The sequence below is a fragment of the Microtus oregoni genome, unplaced genomic scaffold (genome assembly GCF_018167655.1).
Source record: "Microtus oregoni isolate MIOR12 unplaced genomic scaffold, Mior012 000004F_ref0000308, whole genome shotgun sequence".
NCBI lineage: Eukaryota > Metazoa > Chordata > Mammalia > Rodentia > Cricetidae > Microtus > Microtus oregoni.
This window is the reverse complement of record NW_024543063.1, coordinates 34651063-34676041: the sequence shown is the minus strand read 5'-3', so window position 1 is coordinate 34676041 and position 24979 is coordinate 34651063. Positions and strand designations below refer to the sequence as shown.

Sequence of the window (24979 nt, the reverse complement as noted above, 5' to 3'; positions counted from 1 at the left end):
CGGGACCCTGGTGGGGACCGGGGCACAATCCTGGGGGCCCCCACCCTCCTCCACGCCCGTCTGCATCCCCGTGTGCACGAGGCCATCCCCCTCTGCAACCGTGCCAGGGTCCGACCGCCGGACCCCGCGCCCCCGCGGGCAGTCCCCTGCCTCCGCTCTTGGCCGGCGAGGTGGGGGCGGCGGGCGCGGAGCACGTGGCTCGGGGTCCGGGTAGCCCCCCCATCCCACCCCCCGGCATTGGCGGTCCCCGCGGTGTCCGGGCCGCGGGGCCGGCGGCGGGAGCGGCGCGCGCGGGCAGGCGCGGGCAGGGGGCGCGCGGGGGCGCGGCCGGGCGGGGGTCGGCGGACGAGATGTGCGAGCGGGCGGCGCGCCTGTGCAGGGCCGGCGCGCACAGGCTGCTCCGGGAGCCGCCGCCGCAGGGCCGCGCTCTGGGCGGGCTGCTGCGCTGGGTGGGCGCCAGGATGGGCGAGCCCCGCGCACCGCTCGTCCCCGACATTCCCGTCGCGGACCCCGACCCCGGGCCCGGGCCCGCCGCGCCGCACGGGGGCACGGCAGTCATCCTGGACGTGAGTATGCGCCGGACCCTCTGCCCAGCGCGGCTGGGTGCCAGTTCATACCCGGGACCCGAGGACCCTCTCCTCCATCCGCTCCCTTCACGTTCCCGCATCCCCTCATCCCTTAGCCGGGACCCTTCTCGGCGAGGAGACCCCAAGCGCAAGCCCCAACTCTCATTGCCGCTGAGGCGCCTATCCCCCAATCCAGACCGCACTATCCTCTCCATCCCCTCCCTCTACTTTCCCTCATTCCCACCTCTCCACGTCCCGTGGCTGGGACCCCTTCTTCCCACAGGGACACCGCTGCCCCCAGCCCTCAACTCCATCCGGACTGTGTGATTCTCGCCTCCATCCTTTTCATCCACTTCCTTGCATCCCCACATCCCATAGCCGGGACCCTCCTCCGAGTGGGGACCTCGAGCTCCCCCAGCCCCGCACCCGGACCAGGACCCTCTTCCTCCACGTTCCCGCTTCCACTCCCATTGCGGCTGGGGCGCCTGTCCCCACTGGAACTTCACGACCCTCTAAATCCCCTCCCATCTCATTCTTGCACCCCCACATCCCATAACCCGGACCTTTAGGGCTGCCATAAATCTGGCCACTATTCCCCTCTTCTGGTCCTAACCAACCCTCTCACTTGAGTCCCTATGACTGGGACAAGAGCCCCTGGGCACTTACAGCCCCCTCCTCTCTATCCAGGATTCTTCCCTGCAGTGATAACTTCTAGACCGCACACAGAGCCCCTGAACCACCCCTTCGCTCTTCTCTGTTAAGGAAACTGAGCCCCCCTCCACCGCCCTGCTCTGTGCCACTTTGCGAGTGAAGCCCCTTCCCCACCTCCTCTTTCCATAAAATCAGGGACATTGCCTGGACCCAGGGGCCATCCCCTCCTCTCCCCCCAGCTCCATCCTCATCCTGCCACCTTCCCCTTCCTGTACTTTCCTTTTGACTCTTGGACCCCAGACTCACTCCTCATCCCACCTAGCTCCTCAATGCACCAACGCCCCACCCCCTGCAGAGTGGGGGAGTCACAGGGGCTGGAGTGGGCTGGTGGCCCATGGAGGGGCTTGAGGGGGTGGGACTGGTCCGAGGGTGGGGCTTTATATGTTATGAGATTCTAGGAGAGTAAATGCACGCGTGCGTGCGTGCGTGCGTGTGTGTGTGTGTGTGCCACATACCCCTACAAGTGTCAAGGGACTAGAAACCCTATTCCCTCTTTGCTTCCTTTTCTAGATTTTAGAACCCATAGGTGTGTCTGGGCAGGAGGGTTTCGGAGATGGGTGTCCTAGTGCGTCTGTGAACACATACACAAAGAGGTGCGTGCACACAGGAGGTGTGCACAGACACACACACCACATGCACACACAGAAGAATCCAGGCAGAGTCCAGAGTGGAGGTGACGGCTTGGCCCTCTTTCAGGGAAGCTGTGTCCAGCCTGTTCCTTTGCACTGGGACCCTCGCCGGCTGCTGTGTGCTGCTGAGCCTCTATTTCTTTGTGTGTGAAATGGGGTACGCAGTAGGGGGGAAGGTGTCACTCATGCTGGTTCTAGGAGCCATCTTACTTGGTGTCAGTTGAGGCCACATCAACTTAGTCATTTCTACACCCAGGCCTTTTGGGGTCTGGGTGTACCCAGATAGTTCCCAATTCTCTTGTCCTGTTGCTTGTGGGGTGCAGGTGACCAGAACCATCTATCCTTCAACTCAAAGAGATTCAAGCTGGTGGCATTTCCTTTCTGGCCTAGCAGATCCCCCTCAGACCTTCCTGAGTCTGAGAAAACCCAGAGAGAGTGTGTTGGGGTGGGTGGAGGGTGGGAACCTGGACACACTGTGGGCTGAAGTTTCCTTCTGAATAAAGGGAGCCAATTCCTCCAGGATCCTGGGACCATCTCAGATCTTACAGTACTGAGATCTCAGCCACCACAGGGAGCTAGCTAAAAGGCAAGCCTGATTCAGGGGTCCAGGGTTAGACATCAGATCCCTTTTGTGAGTTGGGAGGTTTTAGCAGACACTCTGGTCTATCAGGAACTGCTGGTTCACCTGCCTGGATTATGGCCTGGGCTGAGTGGCGTTTGGAAGTGCCCTGTAATGATCAGAAACAGCCTCGTGACCCCCAGGTCCTAGCACCTGTCATCAAAGGACCTTGAGGTATTCAAATGTCAGGGAAGCCTGGAGCGACTGTCTCAAAGTGCAGGTCCCAGGTTTGGGCTGTTCCCTATCCCATCCTTGCTAGTTGCAACCAGAACATTCCTGCCTGCCTCTCCCTCCCCATCTCCTAATGACGCCATACTTCCTGTGGGCTGATCTGTCACCAGGCTTCAAGAGCACCTCCTTCAGAAGGGACCCAAGCAAGCCAGAGCAAGGGGAGGTGGGTCCTGAAAAGCGAATGACGGGAAGCACGGAGCTCTCATGGGCTTCTGAGCATGGCTGGATGCAGCTGTGTGCTCAGCAATGGGGGAGTCGAGAGGAATGAGTGTGCGTACACCTGCAGAGATACACGTGGGTGTGCGTGAGCGTACAGCACGGATGTGTGTGCCTGTCAGCAACCGTGGGCAGGCTGGCAGCGCAGAGGGAGAGGGAGTGGCAGCTTCTGAAGTAGTGAGGGGAGGGCCCCTGCCTGCTGCAGTCTCTCTACCCTGGGTTCCAGCCTTGGGGTCTCCTGGGGAAGTTTGGGCTGCTCCTGGGAGAGGAATCTCAGCTGGGTCAAGAGGCTGCTGAGGGCATCCGCCCAGACTCAGCTTAGGAATGACTCCAAGTCTCTTCTCTGCAGATTTTCCGTCGTGCGGATAAAAATGGTGAGTTTCCCTCCAAGTGCTCTGCTGCCCACACTCCTCGCCCTGATGTCTCATGGGAAATGGGTAGGGACGTGGACGCCTATGAACCTGAAGGGGAAGAGCACAAGGAGTCCAGAGGCCAACTTCCTGTCACTATTCTGTTGCCTCGGTTTCCCCTTCTGTAAGCTGGAGCGGCAACAGCGGCCCTGTGTGCTGTCCTGAGCTTTGGGACAAGGTAGAGGAGATGTGGGTGACCTAAAGACACTTCAAGAGAACCAGAGAGCGGTGTGTTCATCCATGAAGTCCTCATGAGGCCCAGGGATCTTGCCCCTGAGGCCCTGGTTCCCTTCCCAAGTGGGCTTGAATTCAAGGTGGCTCAGGCTTATGTCCAGATCCTATGTCATTCCTGGGAGCCATTGTTGACTGCCGCACACGGTTGATGGGGTGGGCTAGAACTCGCTGGGATATGAAAGGGCAGAGAAACAGGCCTGTCCTAGAGATGATTTGCATCCTCCCAGCCCTCTGGGTGAAGGACCACCTGCATATGCCACACAGGACACAGGGCTATAGGAGACCAAATGGCACTGAAGATGTGTTAGCTGTGTATAGAGCCTTCACCACCCGGGCAGAGAGGCCTGCCCCTCTCCCTGGCCCACAACACAGGTCTCAGGAGTGTCAGCCTACAGCAGGCCCTAGACTGTATCCTCCTGACCCCCCACCACTCCCTTGTGGGGAACTCCCTGGTGAGTTCACTGTACCTAAAGCACAGCAGGTGTTCTGCCAATGTGTGCAAGACGCCTGCCCTGGTGAGGACATGGCTGTAGGTCTCTCACAGGCGCTCATGGTAAGGACTAGCTTTGACTGTGGTGGACATGAGGTAGCCAATCCCCAGGGGAAGGCAAGAATGAGAGACCTGACTGGCAGCCCAGGGTATCAGGCCAGAAGACTGCATTGACAGCTGGCGGAGGGGTGAGGACGAGCCAGCGTTTCCCGCCAGGGATGAAACTCAGGGCTCTTGCTATTTGAAAGGTCACTGCAGCAGGCTGGGCTCCTGCTCATTAGTAGAGCCACCTACAAACAGCCCTTCTTGAGTTGCTGGCAGAGGTGACAAAGCTCCGGGACAACTTGTCTTCTCTAATTGGACCAGAGGCCAAGTGGAGGATATTTTCCTCTTAATAGTGCATATGTGCTCATTAGGCTTGTGGCTACCACCCAAGGTAAATGTCAGAAGGCTTCTGATCAGAGGATCTGCACATCCTGTCCTCCAGCTCCCTGTTCTCTCTGGGTACAGAAGACACTGAGGTATCAGCCATGATAAGCAGGTGGAAGCAGTCAGAGGAAAGCTGGGCCTGTTGTTGGTACAACCCATGCTGTGCCTGGGGCAGACATGACTAATCAATCACAGAACACATTCACTGAGTCTAGTCTTTTCCATGCAGCCCAGCTACTCTATGAAAAATGCAGCCACTGACTGCCTCCTCACCAAAAGGGTGGGGAATTCTGTTGGCACCTACCATGTGGCACAAGGTCCTGCCCTAGGCTAGGTTGAGGTCTGAGCTCAGACTACTAATGCCTTGTGGAAGGACCCAATAGAGAGACTGCTCCCCTTCCCAGAACTAAGACCTGGGGCTGGGGTTGGGAGTGACAGCTATAGGAAGGCTAATGGTGTCAGGTTAGGCACAGTGCTTAAACAGTCTCTGAGTCAGGTGATTGCAGGAGATGCAGGTGAGACAGAGTCAGGTGATTGCCGGAGACGCAGGTTAAACAGAGTTAGGTGATTGCGCGAGATACAGAAGGGAAGATTGTTTAGTAGAGAATATGCGAGGTGTTTGTCTGGTCCCCAGAAAACAACTTCTGTTGTCTCTGTTGGCCTCAGTCTGACAGCTAGGAGTTTGTCAGCCGAGGCAGTGGTTCCGGTATTGGGCTGTGGGGCCACCGTGTGCTCTTCCCGCTGAGACAGCAGCCGCTTCCTTGCCTGTCCACTGCAGATGACGGGAAGCTGTCCCTGGAGGAATTTCAGCTCTTCTTCGCAGATGGTGTCCTCAGTGAGAAGGAGCTGGAGGATCTCTTCCACACCATTGACTCCGACAACACCAAGTGAGGCCAGGCTACTGCGGGGCACCCTGGGGATGTATAGACTCCTCCCTTCTCCATAATGACTGGGGCTCTGCTTAAGGGCAAGAGGCCTGGAACTCCCCTGACTCACTAATCCAAAAGTCAGGCCTGTTTGGCCCTCGCTGCCAGGCTGAGGTGAAGGCATGGGTCCTGTGTGTATGACCGAGACTAAGCTTGTCCTTTCTGAGCCGCCTTGGCCAAGCGGGGAGAGACCCTGGGCCTGATGCGGTACACACAGGATTGGTGGGCCATTGGCAGTGACTCTGCTGTATCTCCATTCGGTCCTGATTCCAGTGCTCCCCAGAATCTGCTTTCTGAGGTCCTGTCTCCACGAATCCCCATCCCAAACCTTATGCATATGAATCCCAACTCTAGCTTAACCTCACTTCTGGCCATGGAGCAAATTGAACCTTTTCTGCAATCCAGTCATGACCTGGACTTGCAGCTCAGCCCCACAGGACACCTGACCTCCAGAGCCAGCATAAGTGTACACTGCCCACACTCACGGGCCCGTCACCCTTCACCCCTCACCCATCTTTGTCCATTGCTCCTAAATTCTGCATGGGTAGATCAGAGCCACCTGGTTACTTTCCTCTGCTGCACTGAGGTGATGAGGACTAAAGTTTCTGGGGGCAATAGAGCAGGTTGGATCACTTGCGGGGAGGGCGGTTCCAAGACTATCGGTGATCTGGGCACAGGTTGACTACCAAGCCAGTTTGCAGGGGTCAGAGTAAAGTGGAATCAAGGAATCAAGACTGGAGACTTGACAGGATTCTGGGGAAGCCACTGTGTAGGGGTGACTTAAGGCTCTACAGCAGAGCAGGGGACCCTGTCTCCAGGCTAGATGAAGTCTCATAGCTTCTCTGTAGCCTCCCGGGCACCCACTGAGATAGTTACACATTCTCACCGGGAGCCTCGGGTGGGTGTCAGCTAGTGAAGAGGTTGACCTGGAGGAGGGGGTGGGAGGGCTGAGCGGAGTGAACCTTCTTTAAGGAAGGTCACAATTCTGAAGACAGTCTGGGTTCTGGATTCTGTCCTCCAATATCTCCCTCCCCGAAGTAGGCGCAGCAAACATTAGCCCCTTGTGAGCTGCTAAGTGTGCCTTCTGACCAGACAGCTCACACATCAGAAGCGGCACTCCAGGATGTCAAAGAAATTCCAAGGCAGTCACCAGCCTTGGAATCTACAGAAGACTTTTGCCCGGACGTATGTTATTGAACATGGGATTCACCAAAAGCAGGCCTAAGTCAGGGTAGAGGCTAGGCCCAGAATGGAGAAAGCCTCAGAACCGGCACAGTCCCTGCCTGGTCCCTCTGCTGCAGCATCTAGCGCTAATGCCTTCACACACCTCCCCCAACCCTGAGCAGAGACCAGATCCTTCTCTGCTTTGGTATAAGGGGTGAGACCCGGGGCTAGACCGGAAGCTGAAACAGGGCCCCAAGAGTCCCAGTGGCATTATTTTGACAACCTATAAGGATCACAACCCACGCTGAAGCCCTTTTCCCACCCTGCTCCCAGGCTCAGCCCCTCGTTGGTCCCATCTACTCTTGATATGGCCCACAGGCTTGGAGAGAAATATTGAGCAGCCAGGAGTGGTGGTCTAGGTCTGTAACCACGACACTCAGGAGGCTGAGGCAGGAGGATCATGAGAGTTCAAGGCCAGCCTGGATTCCTAACTGTAACCTTATCTCAGAATAAGGGAAGAAAAGAGAACCGGTGCCTAGGCAGGTGGCTCCCGCTGCACCCTCTCCTATGAAGTGACTTTCACAATACTGGTGCTGAGGGTGCAGAGGGGGCCACAGCAAGTATTTAAGGGCTGCTGGGAGGGTCAGAAACTGGCCTGCTGACTCTTCCCCTCTCTCTTTCCATCATTTTCTTCCTCCCTCCCTCTACAGCCATGTGGACACCAAGGAACTGTGTGGTAAGTACCCGGACCTACAGCAACCCTGGTGTAGACAAGAATACCCAGAGGAGGGCAAAGCAGTGTGGACACCTAGATGGGGCTGGTGAGGGGACCCCAAGGAGAGGGATGGCATCCTTCGTGACCCCTGACCTTTGCAACCTCCTTCCCCAGATTACTTTGTGGACCACATGGGAGACTACGAGGATGTCCTGGCCTCCCTGGAGACCTTGAACCATTCGGTCCTGAAAGCCATGGGCTACACCAAGAAGGTCAGTGGGTGTGGGTAGCGTTCTCAAGAAGCGAGGGCCTGTGTGCCAGTTGATTCCAGGTGTGCTGAGTATTGTCATTCAAGGGTGTCTGGATTCATGGTGACGTACGCTGGCGAGGCTCCTTGAGGATCTCAGATAAACTACACAGTGAGCGGAGCACCTTGATAGATAGCTCAGTCCAGCAGGGTGTGCGTCAGAGTGCGAGGGCCTTTGCAGGGGCCAGGTCTGGTCCTGGTGTGGCTACCCAGTGAATGCAGGAATCCCCCAATGATCGGCTCCTTCAAGGGCAGTTCAGACCTAGGGATCTGGAAGTAGGGGTTTAGGTTTTATCTTTTGAACTTGACCCAGGCGTGCACTGGTGTCTCCCGAGTGGCTGACACGTGCTGTAGAGGAGGACCTAGCTGATCTGGTCAGTGAGGCAGCTGAGGAATTGGAGTCTCACTTTTGCTGCCTGGGAAGTGGGCGTGTCCATCTTCGGGACCTGACTGAAGGAAGTGGGTCCTCTAAACTGCTGAAGCAGGGCTGCTTAGCTAAGGCCGGCTCCCTCAGTTCCTCACCTGCAGCCCATGCCCCGCCTGCAGCGGACTGAGGGGCCCTTTCTTGCCCTGCACCTAAATGTTGCTGAGTCTGCCCCCCACTACCACTTCACCCTCCTCCACCCCCACCCCCTGCTTATCCACACTGTCATGCTGGCCTTGTGCTGTCGGGGCCTCTTGTTGCTTGCAAATATTTTAAGACCTTGTGAGAGCCGCTCTTCAGGGGTGAGGGGGTGTTCATCATTGCCGTTTTTCTGACAGCCCCAGTGTCCCACAGTGGCTGGAGCATTAGCAGGGTGTGCCAGGCAGGTGTGACAGCCTGTTCTGCTGTCACTGGACGTAAGAGGGAGGGGAAGATGGATTTTGTGCAGCAACCTACTCCTTGATCCTTCCCCTCCCGTCTAGGAGCAGAACCCTGTCCCAGTAGGGCTGTATTGAGGCTCTGCCTACGCTTGGATGCTTGGATCGGAGGGATCGAACCTCACCATCCATGAGGGAGGGGAGCTGAACTCCTCCCAGGAGATTCAGCCCAGCCTTAACCATGGTACCACAGGGGCCTTGCGCATGTGGCCTCAGGTAGTCATGGTGGTTTCGGGTGATGCTGGAGCATCCTTGCAGGGCCTGAAATGGTAGCTGGCTGTTTTCTTTTTCCTTCTTGGGTATCTCCTAGTCGGCCTGTTTGTAGAAAGGCAGCCTGTTGATGATCTTAAATACTTTCCTTGTGTGCTGGCTAGCTTCTGTGTCAGCTTGACACGGTCAGCTGAGAGGAGAGGAATTAAGAACCCACACATGTGTTTCTGCGGCATGTGTTTCTGAATTCACGACTGATGGGGGAGGGCCCAGCTCACTTTGGGTGGTGCCACCCCTGGGCTGGTGGTCTTGGATGCTCTAAGAAAGCAGGCTGAGCAAGCCATGGGGAGCAAGCCGGTAAGCAGCACTCCTCATGGCCTCTGCATCCGTTCTTGCCTTGGGTTTCTGCCCTAACATCTATCTGTGGACTCTGATGTGGACATGTACCCTTTCCTCCCCAGTTTGCTTTCGGCCATAATGTTTCATCACAGCAAAAATAACCCTAAGACACCTTGTGACCCCTGATCGTAGCTGATGGCTTTGATTCTGTGATGCAGTAGCCTCTGTCATGGTTAGCTGGGCTAGTCTCCTGCGCGGTGACTAATGTGGGCTCCGCTGGCTACTCCGTTGCATGTGGCATCTTCCCCAGATCCTAACACATTCCAGTGACGCCAAGCCCCAGCTTTTCAAGTACATCTCTCCAGCATCTCTCTGCTAATTGCAATATTAATGCCAACTCTTATTTTAGAACCCTCTTCAGTTCAGCCCGTGCAAAAATATGTTTCGCCTTCCCCTTTGTTCAGTCTTGTCTTGGCTGATGGCGAGGAGTCTGCTCAAATGCCTGTGGGCTATTTTTTTTTTTTAATGATCTGATGCTTTTGCTCCCGCAATCGATGGGTGGATTCTATTTTTAAGTTCTGTCGTATTGAATAGTCGGTGCTCCGTGATAAACTCTCATCAGAGCGTCGTAATTTCATCACTGCTCACTCAGACCTGTCACCTACTGAGTGTCTTCTCTCTGCACTAAGAGGTGAGGTGGGATGCTGGCCTGGGGAGCAAATCACATGACTGGGGCATCTCCTCTATGATTCACCATCCCTGAGATGTACAGACGTGTTTTTTTTTCTTCTATTCAAAATCAAAATGTATTAATAACTCTCGGGTCAAGGGACTAAAAAGGTCAGCTTTTGTCATCAATCTTATTTTATCACTTTATGGGTGAGGCGTTTTATCTGCGTGTATGGACATCTATGCACCTTGTGTGTGCCTGAAGCCCGCAGGAGCCAGAAGAGGGCACTGGATCCCCTGGAACTGGAGTCACAGATGGTTGTGAGCCACCATGTAGGTGCTGGGAATCAAACCCCGGATCCTTGGCCAGAGCTCTGAGCCACTGAGCCATTTCTCCAGCCCCTGTAACAGGGAGTTTATAGCAAACCCTACTTATAGTCATTCCCTTTGGGGGGTTGTTCACTGTAGTGTGTTCTTTAACCAACCTGGACGTGTTCACATTTATGATCAATTATATACTTATGGTTATTTTTAAAAGTCTAACCATTGTTTGACCAAGACAGATACTTCATGCAGAAAAGAACAATAAAAATTTTTTAGGTAGTTGTGAGGTCAGGACTGTCATAGTCTTGGAGCCCTTCAGATACAGCCTCATTCCCTTCATGGTTTGTTTCCCCTCTCCCTCCCTCCTCCCTCCCTCCTTCCTTCCCTTCCTCCATCCTTCCCTCCTCCCCTTTATCTCTTTCCTCTCCCTCTCTCCCCTTTCCCTCCATCCCTTCCTCCTGTCCCTCTCCTTCCATACCCTCTCCCTCTATTCCTCCCTCCCCTCTCTCTCCATCCCTTCATCCCTTCTCCCTCCATCCCCTCCCTCCGTTCCTCCTCCCCTCTCCCTCCATCCTTCCATCCCTTCTCCCTCCATCCATCCCTTCTCCCTCCCTCCATCCCTTCTTCCTCCATCCATCCCTCCACCCCTCCATCACTCCTCTTCCCCCTTCCTTCTTTTCTTTCACTTTATTTGTTGACACAGGATCTTACTATGTAAATCAGGCTGGCCTCTAACTGGCCACCCTCCTGCCTCAGCTTTCTCAGCACTGGAATTAGAAGCATGTGCCACTTCCAACTGCTTCCTACGTTCTAAAAACGTTATATTTGACAGTGTTGTCTATTTTAATTAGCTGTTTCTCATAGGCAGCCCCAGATACTTACTTAATATGAGTGTTACATTGTCTAATTTATTTGTGCTTCTTCTTCTTATAATTCTTGCCCTCCATTGGCTTAGGTTCATTGTCACCTTGGTCTTTTTCCCCTTTGTGTGAATGCTTTGGTTAATATGAAATTCTGAAATCCAAAATACTGACCTTTGGTATTTCTGAGGCCACCACAGATGGTACCACGCAGTGTCTTTGTCCCCAGGATTTTCCGAGCTGTCTCTCACAATCCCTTTATTCTGATAAAGATGATAAAGATGAGTGAGCTTCCTCCCGCATCGTGTCCCTTCTGGACTCATCTTTTGGTTGCATGACCCTTTGTCTGATGATGGCCTCACAGGTGCCTGAGAGAGACATTTGGAGAGTGTGGGAGGTCAGACCTGAAAATAGATCTCCTGCCTTTGTTGGGAAATGCATGCAGCTGGAACACGCTCTTTAAAAACACAAAGCCTGTCTCTTCTGCACATTGCAACAGCTTTGGAGAAGTTAGAGAACTTGTGTGTGTGTGTGGGGGGGGGAGTTTGAGACAGGATCTCACCGTGTAGTCCTGGCTGTCCTGGAACTAGCTTCGTAGGCCAGGCTGGCCTTGAACTCACAAAGATCCACCTGCCTCTGCCCCCCTAATACTGGGATTAAAGGCATGTGCCACCACCTCCAGGTAGTCTGTTATTGAACAAAGGACAGGAACTCTAAACAGGGCAGGAACCTGGAGACAGAAGCTGACACAGAGGCCATGGACGAGTGCTGCTTGCTGCCTTGCTCTTTATAGCTTGCTCAACCTGCTTTCTTATGGAGCCCAGGACCACCAGCCCAGGGATGGGACCACCCACAATGGGCTGGGCCCTCCCCCATCCATCACTAATTAAGAAAATGTCCTGGACCTGGAGAGATGGCTCAGGGGGTAAGAGCACTGGCTGCTCTTCCAGAGGTCCCAGGTTCAATTCCCAGCACCCACATGGCACCTCATAACTGTCTATAACTCTTGTTCCAGGGGATCTGAGACTCTCAGACAGACATGTAGGCAAAATACTAACGTACAAAAAAAAATACAAATAAATTTTAAAATTAAAAAAAGTTAAAAAAAATTCCTTAAAAAAAAAAAAAAGAAAAGAAGTTCTGTGCCAGCTCTCTTCGGCAACACCACTGGCCATCTGCCGGTGCCACCAGCAAGTGCCAGCGCTCAGTGCTTGATACCTGCTGAGATGGCTGTGGAGGCTCAGGTTCCAAGACAGATGGATCCTGAATTCAACCACATCTCAGTAGTTTCGATTGTCCTCCCTCCCACCACAGTTCAGAACATCACTCCACGACATCAGAAATAAGATAGGATCTTATTTGTTTCTTCTCATCTTCTGTAAGTATACATTTTTCATATGCAAATCAGGGCAGTCTTAAGAAGCAAAGGCTTTAGGTCTCCCCTTTGCTCACATTACCCTCACAATGTAATTCTCTGGACGGCAACCCACGCAGTCTCCTGCCTCCTGGTCTCTCTCGGCAGTGCTGCAGAGGAGAGCTGGCACAGTGACGTTCATAACTGTCTTCCAGGGTGGTCATCCCTGGGAAGTGACCGGGGAACTTCTCCAAGTGAAGACTGTAATCCCACTCTGTGGGGAGGAGGCCATTCTGGAGAAGACGGACTCAGCTCTTTTGCAGTGTTGTTTCCTAATCCCCGAGAGGAATTAAATACGGCGGGAATAATATCACTTTCATAGTTCCTAAAAGGAATAGATATGTGTTGCCAGGATTTGGGGTTTTGTTTGTTTTTGAGAAAGCTTCTGTACTTTTGTGGGTAGAGGAGGGAGTTCTAATGGATTTGTAATGCTTTTATATGTTTCTAGATACTTTTCTTTGATCCTGTTGTTATAAAATAACCCCTTACCCTTTTAGGTCTTATGAGGGTAAAAAAAAAAAAAAAGGAAGAAAATGAAAAGAAAAGAAAATGCCCTTCAGGTTTGCCTGCAGCCAGATCTTATGAAGCATTTTCTCAGTTGAGGTTTCCTCCCTTCAAATGACTCTAAACTCTCTGTGTAGACCAGGCTGGCCTCGAGCTAACAGAGATCCGCCTTCCTCTGCCTCCCCAATGCTGGGGTTATCTGCATGTGCCACCACTGTCCAGATGTTCTCTCTACTCTTAAGGAACAATGATCAGAACTGGAGGCTTACTGGTCTCAAGACTATGAACAAGAGGCCAGAGAAATGGCTCAGAGGTTAGTAGTGCTGGTGGCTCTTCCAGAGGACCTGAGTTCAGTTCCTGCTCACAACTCCGGACTCCAGCTTCTTCTTCTGGCCTCCACAGGCACCTGAGCACAAATAAAAATAAAAAGAAACCTTAAAAAGAATATGAACAAGTCAATATAGAGATATACACCTGTCACTCTAGCTACTGTCCAGGCTGAGGCAGGAGGATTGTTACAAGTTCCAAGCCAACCAGAGACCCTGTCTCCAAAAGAAATATGAAGAGTCTAAGCCTCTTGATACTCAGCTGACTTGCTTTTTATGACAGCTGCGACCCTGTCACCAAGCTTAGCAAGGCTCACAGCAGCCTCAGCGCCAGCCCCACGGATGAAATAACAGCCTGGCGCACACTGCGTCCTCAGCCTCCTTATCTCTACTCGTGTTTTCTCATTTAAGCTCTAGCGCCCAGGCGGTGTGGCAGCCGGCCTTGTCTGCCTGATGGAGTGTGATTGCAGAACCTCTCTGCACCAGCTTCTGCCTGCAAAGCCTTTGCTGCGCTGATGGGGTGCAGCATCTTGTTTAACCAGCTCCGGAATGGTGTCTGCACCCAGGAGACTGTGGCTGTCTTTTTTCATTATGAATGTTCCATCCAGGCTGGCGGCTCTCGTGATCCTTTGTTCTTCCTCCGTTTCATTCTCTCTTCATCTCTTTTATACTCTTCTTTTTGATGGTCTGCTCTGCTTCATTGATTGTGACTTAGAAGATAAAATTCTCCATTTTCATCTTATTAGTAGCTTCTGAAGCCAGGTGTGGTGGTGAAGGTATTTAATCCCAGCTCTCAAGAGGCAGAAGCAGGTGGATCTCTGTGAGTTCAAGCCCAGCCTGTTCTACAAAGCTGTTCCAGGACAGCCAGGATTACACTGTGAGATCCTGTCTCAAAACATACACACACACACACACACACACACACACACACACACACATCCCAAGAGAGAGAGAGAGAGACTCACACACACCAAAAAGAAAGAAAGAAAGGAAATTCTCAATCCTATTTTTATTCTTAGGTCATTAAAAACATTTCCTGTTGACTTTGGGGATGAAGGAATTCTGAAGTGGGAGGATGTCATCTGAATTGTCTGACTTAATCTGATCATCGAGACAGCTCAGCTCTTTTTCAAGGGAATTACTACCAAACCTAAATGACCTGAGTTCAATCCCAAGGACCCACATGGTGAAGAGCAAGAGCAGACTTCCACAGGTTGTCCTCTGACCTCCATACACGCATCATGGCACACACACACACACACACACACACACCAATAAATAAATAAGTGAACCATTAGTGGCTAATGTTTTTCTTTTTTACCTCAGAAGCCATTGCTCACACAGCTTCCTTCTTGGGGGATCTCTTTCTGTGGCTCAAGTCTGCACGGATGATAGCTCTCACCTGGCAAATCAAAAGCTCTGCAGGGCTCTGGGCAGCTCCCACCGACCTGCAAATGGTTTGCCACAGGGTGCAGGCATACAACCCTCTGGCTTTTCGCTGAGGAGCTTCATCTCTTGGCTGGGCAGAAAAGGGTCATGTCTCCATTGCTTCCCTCACCCCAGAAGGTGGCCTGGCTTTGGAATTCGCATTTTCTTCATTTGCTGACTGCCTTGTCTGTCCCTGGTCTGAACGTTGTGACCCCGAGTCCCACTCCTGTCCTGCTTAGAACCTTCCTAGCAGCCTTTTTCTGGGGGGCTATTAATTTAACTTTAAACCATGGTATGTCATCTCGGTCATTTGGAGGTAATCAATTGTCCATTGCTCTCCAGTCCATGGGTGGCGTCAGGTTGTTAGAAAGATGGCCAGGAGCTGCCTGCACCTCAGGATAGGGTCTAGGATGTCTTCTCCACTGGGGTCTGCCCACAGTGGCACCAAGCCAGGCCTCAGGACAGAATGTCTATCTTCGTGTGTTCTCCTCTGCGCCACCCCCCACGCATGTTCCTCAGGCTCTCTATCTTCCAGCCATGTTTCCCAATGTGTAATTATTGCTAATTAATTCTCAGTCAGAGTGATGGATAGTTTAATTTGCTTTCCTTGAGAGCCTTGTCCCCCCGCCCCCGCTTTGCCAGGAACTGGGCAGAGTTCCAGTGTACAGGGGGAGGGGCCACTCCAGAGAGTAGGGTGGCGATTGAGGTCCAGCACCTCTCCCCTACCCGCCCTCCCCAGCGGTGGTTACCTCTGCACCACTGTTGACCCTAAGAAGCCACGCTTCTCCCGTCTTCTCTGCAACCTTCTGCAGAGGCAGACGTCTCAACGAGGAACACCAGTACTGATGTCTTGCCAGAGGAGAGGTTCTGCTGCACAGTGCACACTGCACAGCATCCCCCTCTCTTCAAAGCTTGCTGCGCCTCGTCATGTGCGCCTTCCCACCTCTCCGCATCCCCTACTCTTGTGCCCCCACCTCTGAGCACAGGCCTCAGAGGATTTCTATGGGGGTCTGCAGTGATTCTCTTCCGTTAGTGGTCTGAAGAGCAACATGAAGACTCAGGGACACAAAGAGTTCTTGCAGAAGGAGGGAGGGAGCAGAGTCCACAAGGCCATCTTTCCTGGTACTTTCTCTCTACTGCAACAACAGAAATGCCACTCGGTGATGGCTGGCATTTTTACCATCATTACGGTCATCACCACCATTAGCATTAGCATCATGAACACCTCCACCATTCTTAACACCATCACTGCTACCAGCATCGTCACCACCCCCATCACCATCGTCATCGCCATCACCAACCTCTCCATTGCTGTCATCACCATCCATCATCATCACCATCATCACCGCCACCAACACCTCCATGACCGTCTGCACCATCGACATTGCCAACACTGGCTCGCCAACGCCATCGCCAACATTGTTATCACTGTGCCACTGCTGCCACCTTTGTCACAGCAGCTGATGTTCACACACATCGTGTGATGGACACCGCGCTCCACGTCTTATACTCATCCCGTCCCTGACGGCTGGGCCTGGAGAGGTGATCCCAGTGAAGCCAGAGGTCCCGCTTCGGCCTCTAAGTCTGGGGCCCTGCTTTGTGGGCTCTGCAGCCCCTAAGATGCGGGAGGCAGTGCAGGCCATCACAAAGCAGAGTCGCTAGCCCAAGGTGTCCCCAGTCCCTGTGCCAGCCCACATCCAAGTTCTCTCCCAATGCCCCCAGGTGTACGAAGGTGGGAGCAATGTGGACCAGTTTGTGACCCGCTTCCTTCTGAAGGAGACAGCCAATCAGATCCAGTCGCTGCTCAGCTCCGTGGAAAGTGCTGTGGAAGCCATTGATGAACAGACCAGCCAGATACGGTACGTCAGTGGGACATACGGGGGTGCTCCTGGCAGCCTGACCCTTAGTGTACCTCAAATCTCGGTGACCTTGGCCAGGTGGCTGCACCTCCCTTGCCCTCCTCCAGTTTCTCCAACTGCAGTGTGAGGACACACTTAGGACCTCATACCTGAGTCGTGAGACTTACACAGGATAGAACACACTCAGGAGAACGGCTGTTAGGAGCCCTGCACTCCTGGGACCCATAGATCTTGCCACGGTTCTTGTTCCCACAACACCGACCTGCTGCCTAGCCTACTTCTGAACATGGGAAACCAGTTTGGGAAGTGGTGTCTGGCTTAAGGATGGGGACACAAGTGCCACATGCCAGAATGGAGCATCCAGAGGGATGCATGTTCTTGCCAGGTGCCCTAGGATCCCCAAGGGTTCCCACCTTTGTTACCTGGGGAGCTGTAGAGATGGAGGAAGCTACTGAGGGCAGGGTAGGGACCAAACTAATGCTTAAGGAGGTCCTGGAGAGGGACAGAGTTCGAGGTGTTGCTCTTTTGGTCTCTGGGTACATAGGCAAGCACCCCAGGGTTTCTTATGGGCACTGTGGATGCTGTGTGTCTGGCTCCTGGACTGGGAGGCTTCAATCTGTCCAGCTAAGCAGGGCCTGTTCAGCTTCGAGCCCACCTGCATGCTGTCGATAGCTGGCTGACTAAACTCTCGTGTGCTCAGAGCAGTAGAGGGGAAGTAGGACCCACACACAGGTGGGCAGCTGCCAGGGGCCCATACCCCTGGGCTCTGCAGCCTCAGCTTTATCTGTGAACAACTTCAGGGTGCCTGGCAGAGAGGCACAGTGTGACCAGGATGTTCTCTTGCCGTGGGGGTGGGGTTTGAGTGGGTGTCACTTGGTTGGTGAGGACATCAATCAGATTGGGTTGTGAGGGGCTTGTTCTTCATGACACCGTGGCCAAACGTGTTGGCTGTCAACACTTGAAAGTCAGTTCATTACTCTGTCCACTTGGGCAGCCTTGCCATCCCAAGTCCCCAGGGTCATCAGCCACCTTCCTGGGGATAGACAGCTTTCCCTGTATTGATTTATTATTATCAGCTTAATCAAACTTCCCCCTTTTTCTCCTGCCTGTAGATAGATAGCAGCCTTGGGCAATTTTCCTGGCTGCCTTCCTACGCTGCTCCACTGCTCCGCGGCTCCAACCACAGTTCCGCTCACTCGCCTGCCCCCACCTGGAAGGGGATAACTCTGGGATGTCTGTGGAAGGAGTGGGTGGTGTGTCTTGATGGGAAATCTGTTCCATGCCCACAGACACCTCAAACTGCCCCACATCTAAACACTTTTGGCTCCAGGCCCTGAGTTCCCTGGTGCTACCCTGTGTCCCCACCCTGGAGCAGCCCCCAGTGGTGCTGTGTTCCCGGAGAAGCTTATACAGACCCTGCTGCTTGAGGGGCCTCCCACTCAGCTCTTCATGGTCTAAGGGACACACCGAGTTTGTTACTGGTTTGTAAAGATGTTGTGATTGACAGCTCAAAGCCTCCGCCAGCTTTGTCTCGCTAGGGGAGCTGAGCCTGCTTCTTCAACCTGGGAGAAAGACTTGTTAAACTTTTCAGGGGTCACAGGAGACAAATTCAAACTGTACTAAAGGGTTCAGGCATGTGAGGTATCAGCCACATGCCCGTTGACTGGTATGTTGGTAGTTGGTTTTGCAAGTTCATACCGCATTTTCGGAGACCCTGCTGGGTGCCTGTTGTTGTGCTAGGGGTGGAAGGTGCAGGGGAAGGGGACATGGGGACAAGAGATGGAATCTGTCTCTGGCCAGGCTCAGATTATTTTCTTGCTGCCTTGTTGGAAGCGGGCTGTCTCTCTGGCAAATACCCAGGTCTTCCCCCAGAAGTCACTCCACAGCACAGTGGCCTCTACTGAGGCAGGCAGGGAGGAAGACATACTGTGTATTTCCAGCCTGGGGTCAACCTGTACTGACTGAAAGCTATGAGATCAGCCAGATAGGTTTCTGGCCCAACCTTACCCCAGCCGAGGAAATGAGCCAATGGGGCATAGGACTTGGCCTCTAGAACCAATGGGGCATAGGACTTGGCCTCTAGAATCTTGGCATGGAATTATGCCCCAGCTGACCACATGGCCTTGGTCAGATCACCTGCCTTGGGGGGTCTTGTTTCCTCCTCTGTGAAAATGAAGGCTACCCTGACCGTCCTGCAGACACGGGCCCGCAGGGCAGGTCTGTGCACATTTCAGGAAACGGTCAGTACTTCCTAAGTGCACCTGGAAGGTCGCAGAGGTGGCCGTGGCCCTACCGTGGCCCTACCGTGGCCCTCATGAACACTTCGTTTCTTCTATACACACTGCAGACAGGAGCACTGCAAACCCAGCCACGGCATCACCAAGAGCCACTACGGAGGCCCCAGTCCTCCCTACATCGCCAACCACAAGCTGGCAGCCCCGGAGCCAGGGAGAAGCCTGCCTGTGGGTGAGAGAGCATCGTTGGTGGTCACTACCCTCCAAGGGGACCCAAGGAATCTGCACTAGGGCGTACCCTGGGCTTGGGGCTCTGACCCCTTAGGATGGCCCTGCCTACCAGCAGGATCTCTTTCTTTCTTTCTTTCTCAGCCACAGGGGAGCCAAAGGAGGAAGGGCTGGAGGGCCAGATAAGCCGGTTGGCAGAGCTGATTGGGAGACTGGAGAGCAAGGTAGGCTCCCCACCCCATCCACATAAGAGCTGTGGAGAGGCTGAGGTCAGAGGCACCCTGGTGGGTTGGAGGTTGAAGAGAGCTGGACTGGGGCCACGGTCCTGACGACGGGAGGGCAAGCAGCATTCTAGGTACAGAGAGCAATTGGTAGGATCCTGGGCTGTGGACATAGCCAAGAGAGCCGGCTCCAATACTGGAGGCCAAAAGCCGGTGTGAATGGGAGCCCGCGATGGTTCAGGGCAGGTTCCCAACAGGAGAACACAGCCAGCCAGCACAACACAGTCCAGAGGTGCGGAGCCGTGCAGCCTCCGCAGAGACATTCCCAGGGCCAGTGTGTAACTCGCAGGACTCCCAAAGGGGCTTGCAGATGGGTGGGCTTGGGTGTTCCTCTGATCGAGCCAAGTTTCTGCTGCTTGGCTTTGAGTGGGTGGCTTACTCCCCTCTCTGAGCCCGAGATTCCTGCTCGGATGACAGCAGAGACACTCAGGACCTCACTCAGTGTTCCTCACCAAGGTGCAGGTGGCTCAGGTCAGCATCTGCTGTCCGGGTTAGCCTCTAGCCTTAGCCATGCTATCGCTGCTAGTCATTCTTCCCCAACTTCCCCACGTATGTGCGCAGGGCTCCCACGCAATGCCTACACCAAGTGACAGGTGTCTCAGAGACCTGGGATCTCGGTGACATTTCTTCTGTTTTTCTGTATTTCTTTTGCAAGGAGCTCTGGTACTTAGCTGGGTTGGGGGGCTTTGTTCCGAGGGACTCATGAGCCTGAAGCAAGGGCCTTGTCACTGGGAAGCAGTCTGACTGGAGAAAAAAGGCTGTTGGTGGTGGCTCAGCTGCAGGGCTGTGGCGGAAGTGGGGGTCCCCCTCCCACACCTCTTTTAAGCCTGCTGCCCTGCCCAGGGTGAGAGCAGCGTGGTGGGGACCTTGTGCCTGGTTGTCATAACAACTCAGTGGGGGCCCCAGAAGGGAGGCTTTTTGAAGCTTATTTTTAGTACCCCGTCGCCCTAACAACCAGGCTTGCTGGTAACCAGGAGCACTTAGGCATCCTGGAGATGGGGCGGGGTCCACCAAGGTCTTTGATTGGCCTAAGTCACTACTAGTATGGGTACATTCAAGCCAGCTCCAGACTGGGCCCCCAACTGGCCAAGCAACATCTCCAGCTGTGCCTGGAGGACAAGGAGGATAGAGATGCTGGGTGGCAGGTCTGGGTACTGCTGGGCTCACCATCTGACTCTTGAGAGGCCAAAGGGCCCCCGGTGGGGCCCCAGCCCCCCAAGAGCTGCCCGTGTGCCTGTTCAGCGACAGAAGCAAGCTTGAACCCGTGAACACATCTTCCTTACTGGGCACTTTCTTGAGATGTGTGGGCAAGGGTCAGTGGAGGCTGGAGGTGTGATTCCGAGGCAGGCCCTCGTTCAGATGTTTGAGAACTCTGGTCCACCTGCCACCGCTGTTGTCTTTAATAGTGCATGCGCCTCTTGCATGCTTATGTGTGCGCTGGTTGGCACCTCCTGTCTTCAGGCAGGGCAAACAGGCATGCAGGCTGCAATTATGGGGTAACCACATTGAAGAAAGAATGGATTTCTGTCAGGTGGGGTTGAGACATGGTTTAAAACCCAGGCCCTAATGCAAACCCATCTGGGGACCGTTTAAAGTCCCAGGGTTCTGTGCTGTGACAGCCGTGACTGAACTTCAGTGTCTGCTTGGCTCTGTCTTGGGCACCAGGTACTGGTGACCCACAGAGCCGGCATGGCTTCTGCATTCCCGAATCACATGGCGGGCAGCAGCTGGCTCAGGGAGGCTGGGAAATGGGGTCACTGCTAGGGGTGAGGTAAGCAAGTTATAGATCTTAGGGCTTTTATGAAGTCCTGGTTTGAAAAAAAAAAAAAGGAAGAACCAATATCTTGATTTTGGGCCGGCCCCCTGAGTGCCTGTTACTAAGATTGCCCTGCCCCACCCCACACACCCCAAGTTTCTTGAGAGTCCATCTTGATCTCTGAGCCTCCCAGTGCTTCAGAAGCCTGGGCCCCAGGCCTTCTCTGCCATTTTCCCGACTCTCTGGCTTCAGGGTCCCCCTTGTAGCTGCTCTAAGGCTCGGCCGTGGGAGCCACACTTATAGCCTGGGAGATCTCAGAATCCCTGGCACACTGGGACAGGGGCTGTAACCCTGGGGGTCCCAGGTACCCCATGCCTTAGTTGGGCCTTGGGAGACTCCCTGGAGGTGGCCTGAGTCACAGGCCCCACTGTGCTTTGTTCTAGACCCTCTGGTTTGACCTGCAGCAGCGCCTCTCAGATGAAGAAGGAACGGACATGGTAAGGCCCTCTCCGCCCTTCTTCTGACTTCTTCCTTCAACCCTCTGAAGAGTGTTGGAGCTCCATGTCTCTGGCCACCCTTCTCTGTCCTCTCCTCCCCAAGGGGCATGGTGAGCCGAGGCTCCAGGACTCTGATATAAAAAACACCTGGGCTGGAGCAGGGCAAGTATCTGGCCCACTCTGTCATCAGACTGAAGGCAACCTGCTGGTCACCAGCTGTGCCTCTGGATGGGGCTCCCTGCAGCATTCCTACTGCCCTGTTTGTGGGGGCCCCTAGGGGACTGTACCCATTTGTCCATATCCTCCTTGAACTGATTTGCACATGTAAGAATAAAATAGGGTTTTATTTGACCCTATTGTCCTGACCTCTCAGAAGCAAGGTCTGGGCTGCTGGGATTTCAACTATGCCCACGTGGCTGGGGAAGGGCCTGGCACACGTGCTCATTCCCACTTTGGCCCGCAGCACCTGCAGCTGGTCCGGCAAGAAATGGCCGTGTGCCCTGAGCAGCTGAGCGAGTTCTTGGACTCCTTGAGACAGTACCTCCGTGGCACCGCTGGAGAAAGGAATTGTTTCCAGTAAGTGGTGACAAGGCTCTCTGTAGAGCTTTTTTTTTTTTGGGGGGGGGGGGGTGTGACCAGGGCCTCTGGCTGGCAGCGACGAGGGGGACCCTGCAGAGCCAGCCCTCCTAGGGGTGGCACGTGACAGAGAAGTTAAGAAAGTGAGGCCCAGCCCCATTGCAGCTGTAGGTGGTGGGTGAATTAGTTCTCCCCGAGGCCCGGGCTCACGCACCTGTCAAGCAGACAGTGTTTCAGGAGAGTGAATAGAGTAACATGCTGCGCTGAGGCCGTCCTGGTTCATGTTCCACTCACCCAGCGTGACCACTGTTACTCACACGATACAACAGAGTCTAACTCATGTCAGGAGCTGCTCGGTTATGGGGAGAAACTGAGCCTCCAGGAGGGGTGTCTTCCAGAATGCAGGTCGCTGGCCCCCACCCACTCCTGTCCTGCCAATTCTGGGTAGTTCAGCAAGGTGAAGCAGATGACTGTGGCCACCAGTGAGGGGTCTGTACATAGCAAGTACTGAGAGAGAGGGTGATGATGGTTTGGCTGGACAAAGTGATGGGGGAATAGCCTAAGGGGGGGGGGGTGCCAGAGGCTGTGTGTTGGTGTTATCAGGACCCATGTTGGTCCTGCCTTCTGTGTGAAGATAGGCTGGGGGCTGCAGGGAGATGTCACATACTCAGACGAGGAGAGCCCTTCTTTGGCTGATGGCAGAGGGGACAGAGGGAGAGATGGAGAGAGGGTAGGCAGGGGATGGCTGATGACGGAGGTGGGGGAGATAGAGAGGGCAGGCAGGAGATGGCTGATGATGCCCACGTGGGGGAGGGGATGCTCTCATTGTGGCCTTGTGGCTGCCCCTGGAGGCTTGGCATCATTGAGGTCAGGAAAATAGCGCTTGCAAGCAGACAACGCCGCACTATCTCCCAGGATATCCCTGGTGTCTCCAGCTCCCACTGCCCTATGGAGAACAAATGGGGAGGACAGAGGTTGAGACAGTGGCATGCATCTGTGGGGCAGCCACTACCAGCCACACATGTGCATGTCATTTCCCTGCAGCGTCGCTGCGGTGAGGATGGCAGACGGCCTCACCTTTGTCATCTATGAGTTCTGGGAGACAGAGGAGGAGTGGAAGAGGTTGGTACGGCGCTGTCCCTACCCCATAACCTGGGGGTGGGCCGGGGTAAGATGGGACTGGCTGGCTCTAGGCTCCTGTCCGGAGAGCAGAGAGTGGGGAGGATGGTGAGGAACCTGGAGTCTGGTTGCAGAGGCTTTTCCATCCGGGCAAGCTTCCTTTCCTGGTGAGCTTCTGCCTTTCACTCAGAGGCAGCAGGGTTCCTAGTGGGACCCCTGACCCAGGGTCTTGATATGGCACCATGCATGGAAAGCTCTGCTCTAAGGCCACCCCTGCCACTCAGCACCTGCCTGCATCATTGAGTGCTGGGTCCTGGGCCTTGCATACAGTAGCGTTGCCAAGGGCTGTGGGGCTGAGCACAGGGATACTGCGCAGGTTCAGAACACAGCCCAGGCACTTCCCTGACCTCCCCAGTTGGAGACACAGCACTGTGTTTGCAGAGGTTTCCAGTTCCCCACGTACAACCCCAACACAGAGGGGTCGCTTTGGCCCCTGTTCTTCCCCAGAGTGGGCACACAGGGCAGGTGGGCTGGACACCGGTGCTCAAGCCTCCTGGGGCAGTGTTGCTGGCATCTGCGCAGGATTAAGTCCTTCCCCTGATACTGCAGCTAATCAGGAGGGGACAGGTCGGGGCTAGAGGTCTGATCTTGTTCCCCTGGGCAGTCTAGAACCAAAGGCCTTCCCGAATGGATGCTCACAAGGTCACAGCCCCGCCCCCAGACAGCAGGACTGGACCTGGGCCTGTACCTAAAGTTCCCCTCACCCCTTCTCTGAGACATACCCCCAGACTAACTGTGCTCCTGGCTTGCAGGCACCTGCAGAGTCCCGTGTGCAAGGCCTTCCGACACGTCAAGGTTGACACCCTGAGCCAGCCTGAGGCACTCTCTCAGATCTCCGTGCCAGGTAGCGGGCCAGGGGCAAAACGGCCCCTGGGGTGGGGCGCCCCATATCTCTAGGCAGCACCAGCCGCTATGAAGGGTCCCAGACCTACAGGGGCTTCTTGCTCACTCGTGACCAGGAATCTTGATCCAGATACATGTTCCCGACCCAAGGCCTGGTGGATAGAGAGAGACAGGGTGAGAACAGGGCACCACTGGGCACACGTGGGGACTCACGTGAGAAGCTCAGGAAGTATGTGTGCCTAGAGAGAACCTAGGCCCTCCCACCCCTCACCCCAGACCTGAGTGAGCAGCACAGGTTTGCAAAGCCTGGCCTGGAACTCTGCCCAAGGCCTCCCCTCCCTGTTCTGCCTGCTCCTGCCCACAGCCACCCCAGCCTCCATGGAAGGGGCCTTAATCTCCACAAGCCCAGCCACTGACCGCTATTTCTCTCTCTCCTGTTTCCAGCTGCCTGGTGCACTTCAGGCCGAGACTGACCCCTCCCGAGGCCCTGTTAAGAAGCCTAGTGCCCCCCTCCCCCACTTCTTGTAAAGGACAATACCCCTTTTCTAGAGACTTTGGTACACAGCTGTCTTTTCAATACACTAATAAAAGGATGTGTACTTACCCCTGCTATGACATGGAGGAGGCCCCTCCCCTGGCATCGACTTGGCAGAGCGTATTGCTGGGATACTGGTGAGGACAAGGTTAGCAGGGATGGCTTCCCGGGCCAGTCTCCGACCAACAGCTTCCCACCCCAGCCTGTCTCTGGCCTCCCTGACTCCTCATGGCTGAGGCCCAGCTGGACCCACCTCAGATGGACGGGCCTCGTTCTCTACTTCCCTCCTCCTTGATGGCCCTCTACCTAGTAGGAGCTGTGACCCTGTAGTACCCAATGTAGGCTCAGGTAGAGCCCAGGTCCCCAGCACCATGCTAGGCCCACAGCCACCAAATAAAGTCTGGTTAGG

General features: G+C 54.5%; 1 protein-coding gene across 1 annotated transcript; it reads left to right on the top strand.

Annotated features, from left to right (window-relative positions):
* The first annotated feature begins 3 nt into the window (after positions 1 to 3).
* Necab2 (N-terminal EF-hand calcium binding protein 2) lies at positions 4 to 24979 on the top strand. The gene is made up of 13 exons (XM_041650392.1): positions 4 to 566; positions 3322 to 3346; positions 5314 to 5422; positions 7336 to 7361; positions 7515 to 7612; positions 16305 to 16441; positions 18789 to 18907; positions 19048 to 19127; positions 21384 to 21437; positions 21901 to 22013; positions 23058 to 23135; positions 23945 to 24036; positions 24480 to 24979. The coding sequence occupies exons 1-13, from the start codon at positions 351 to 353 to the stop codon at positions 24506 to 24508; spliced, it is 1176 nt and encodes a 391-aa protein (XP_041506326.1). The 5' UTR covers positions 4 to 350; the 3' UTR covers positions 24509 to 24979.

Bases quoted from the DNA above. Each gene is read 5' to 3' on its own strand.
- Necab2 (XM_041650392.1), top strand. From the start codon at position 351: ATGTGCGAGCGGGCGGCGCGCCTGTGCAGGGCCGGCGCGCACAGGCTG. The intron at 18,908-19,047 runs GTGAGAGAGCAT...TTTCTTTCTCAG, and splicing joins AGGGAGAAGCCTGCCTGTGG to CCACAGGGGAGCCAAAGGAG. The intron at 19,128-21,383 runs GTAGGCTCCCCA...GCTTTGTTCTAG, and splicing joins TTGGGAGACTGGAGAGCAAG to ACCCTCTGGTTTGACCTGCA.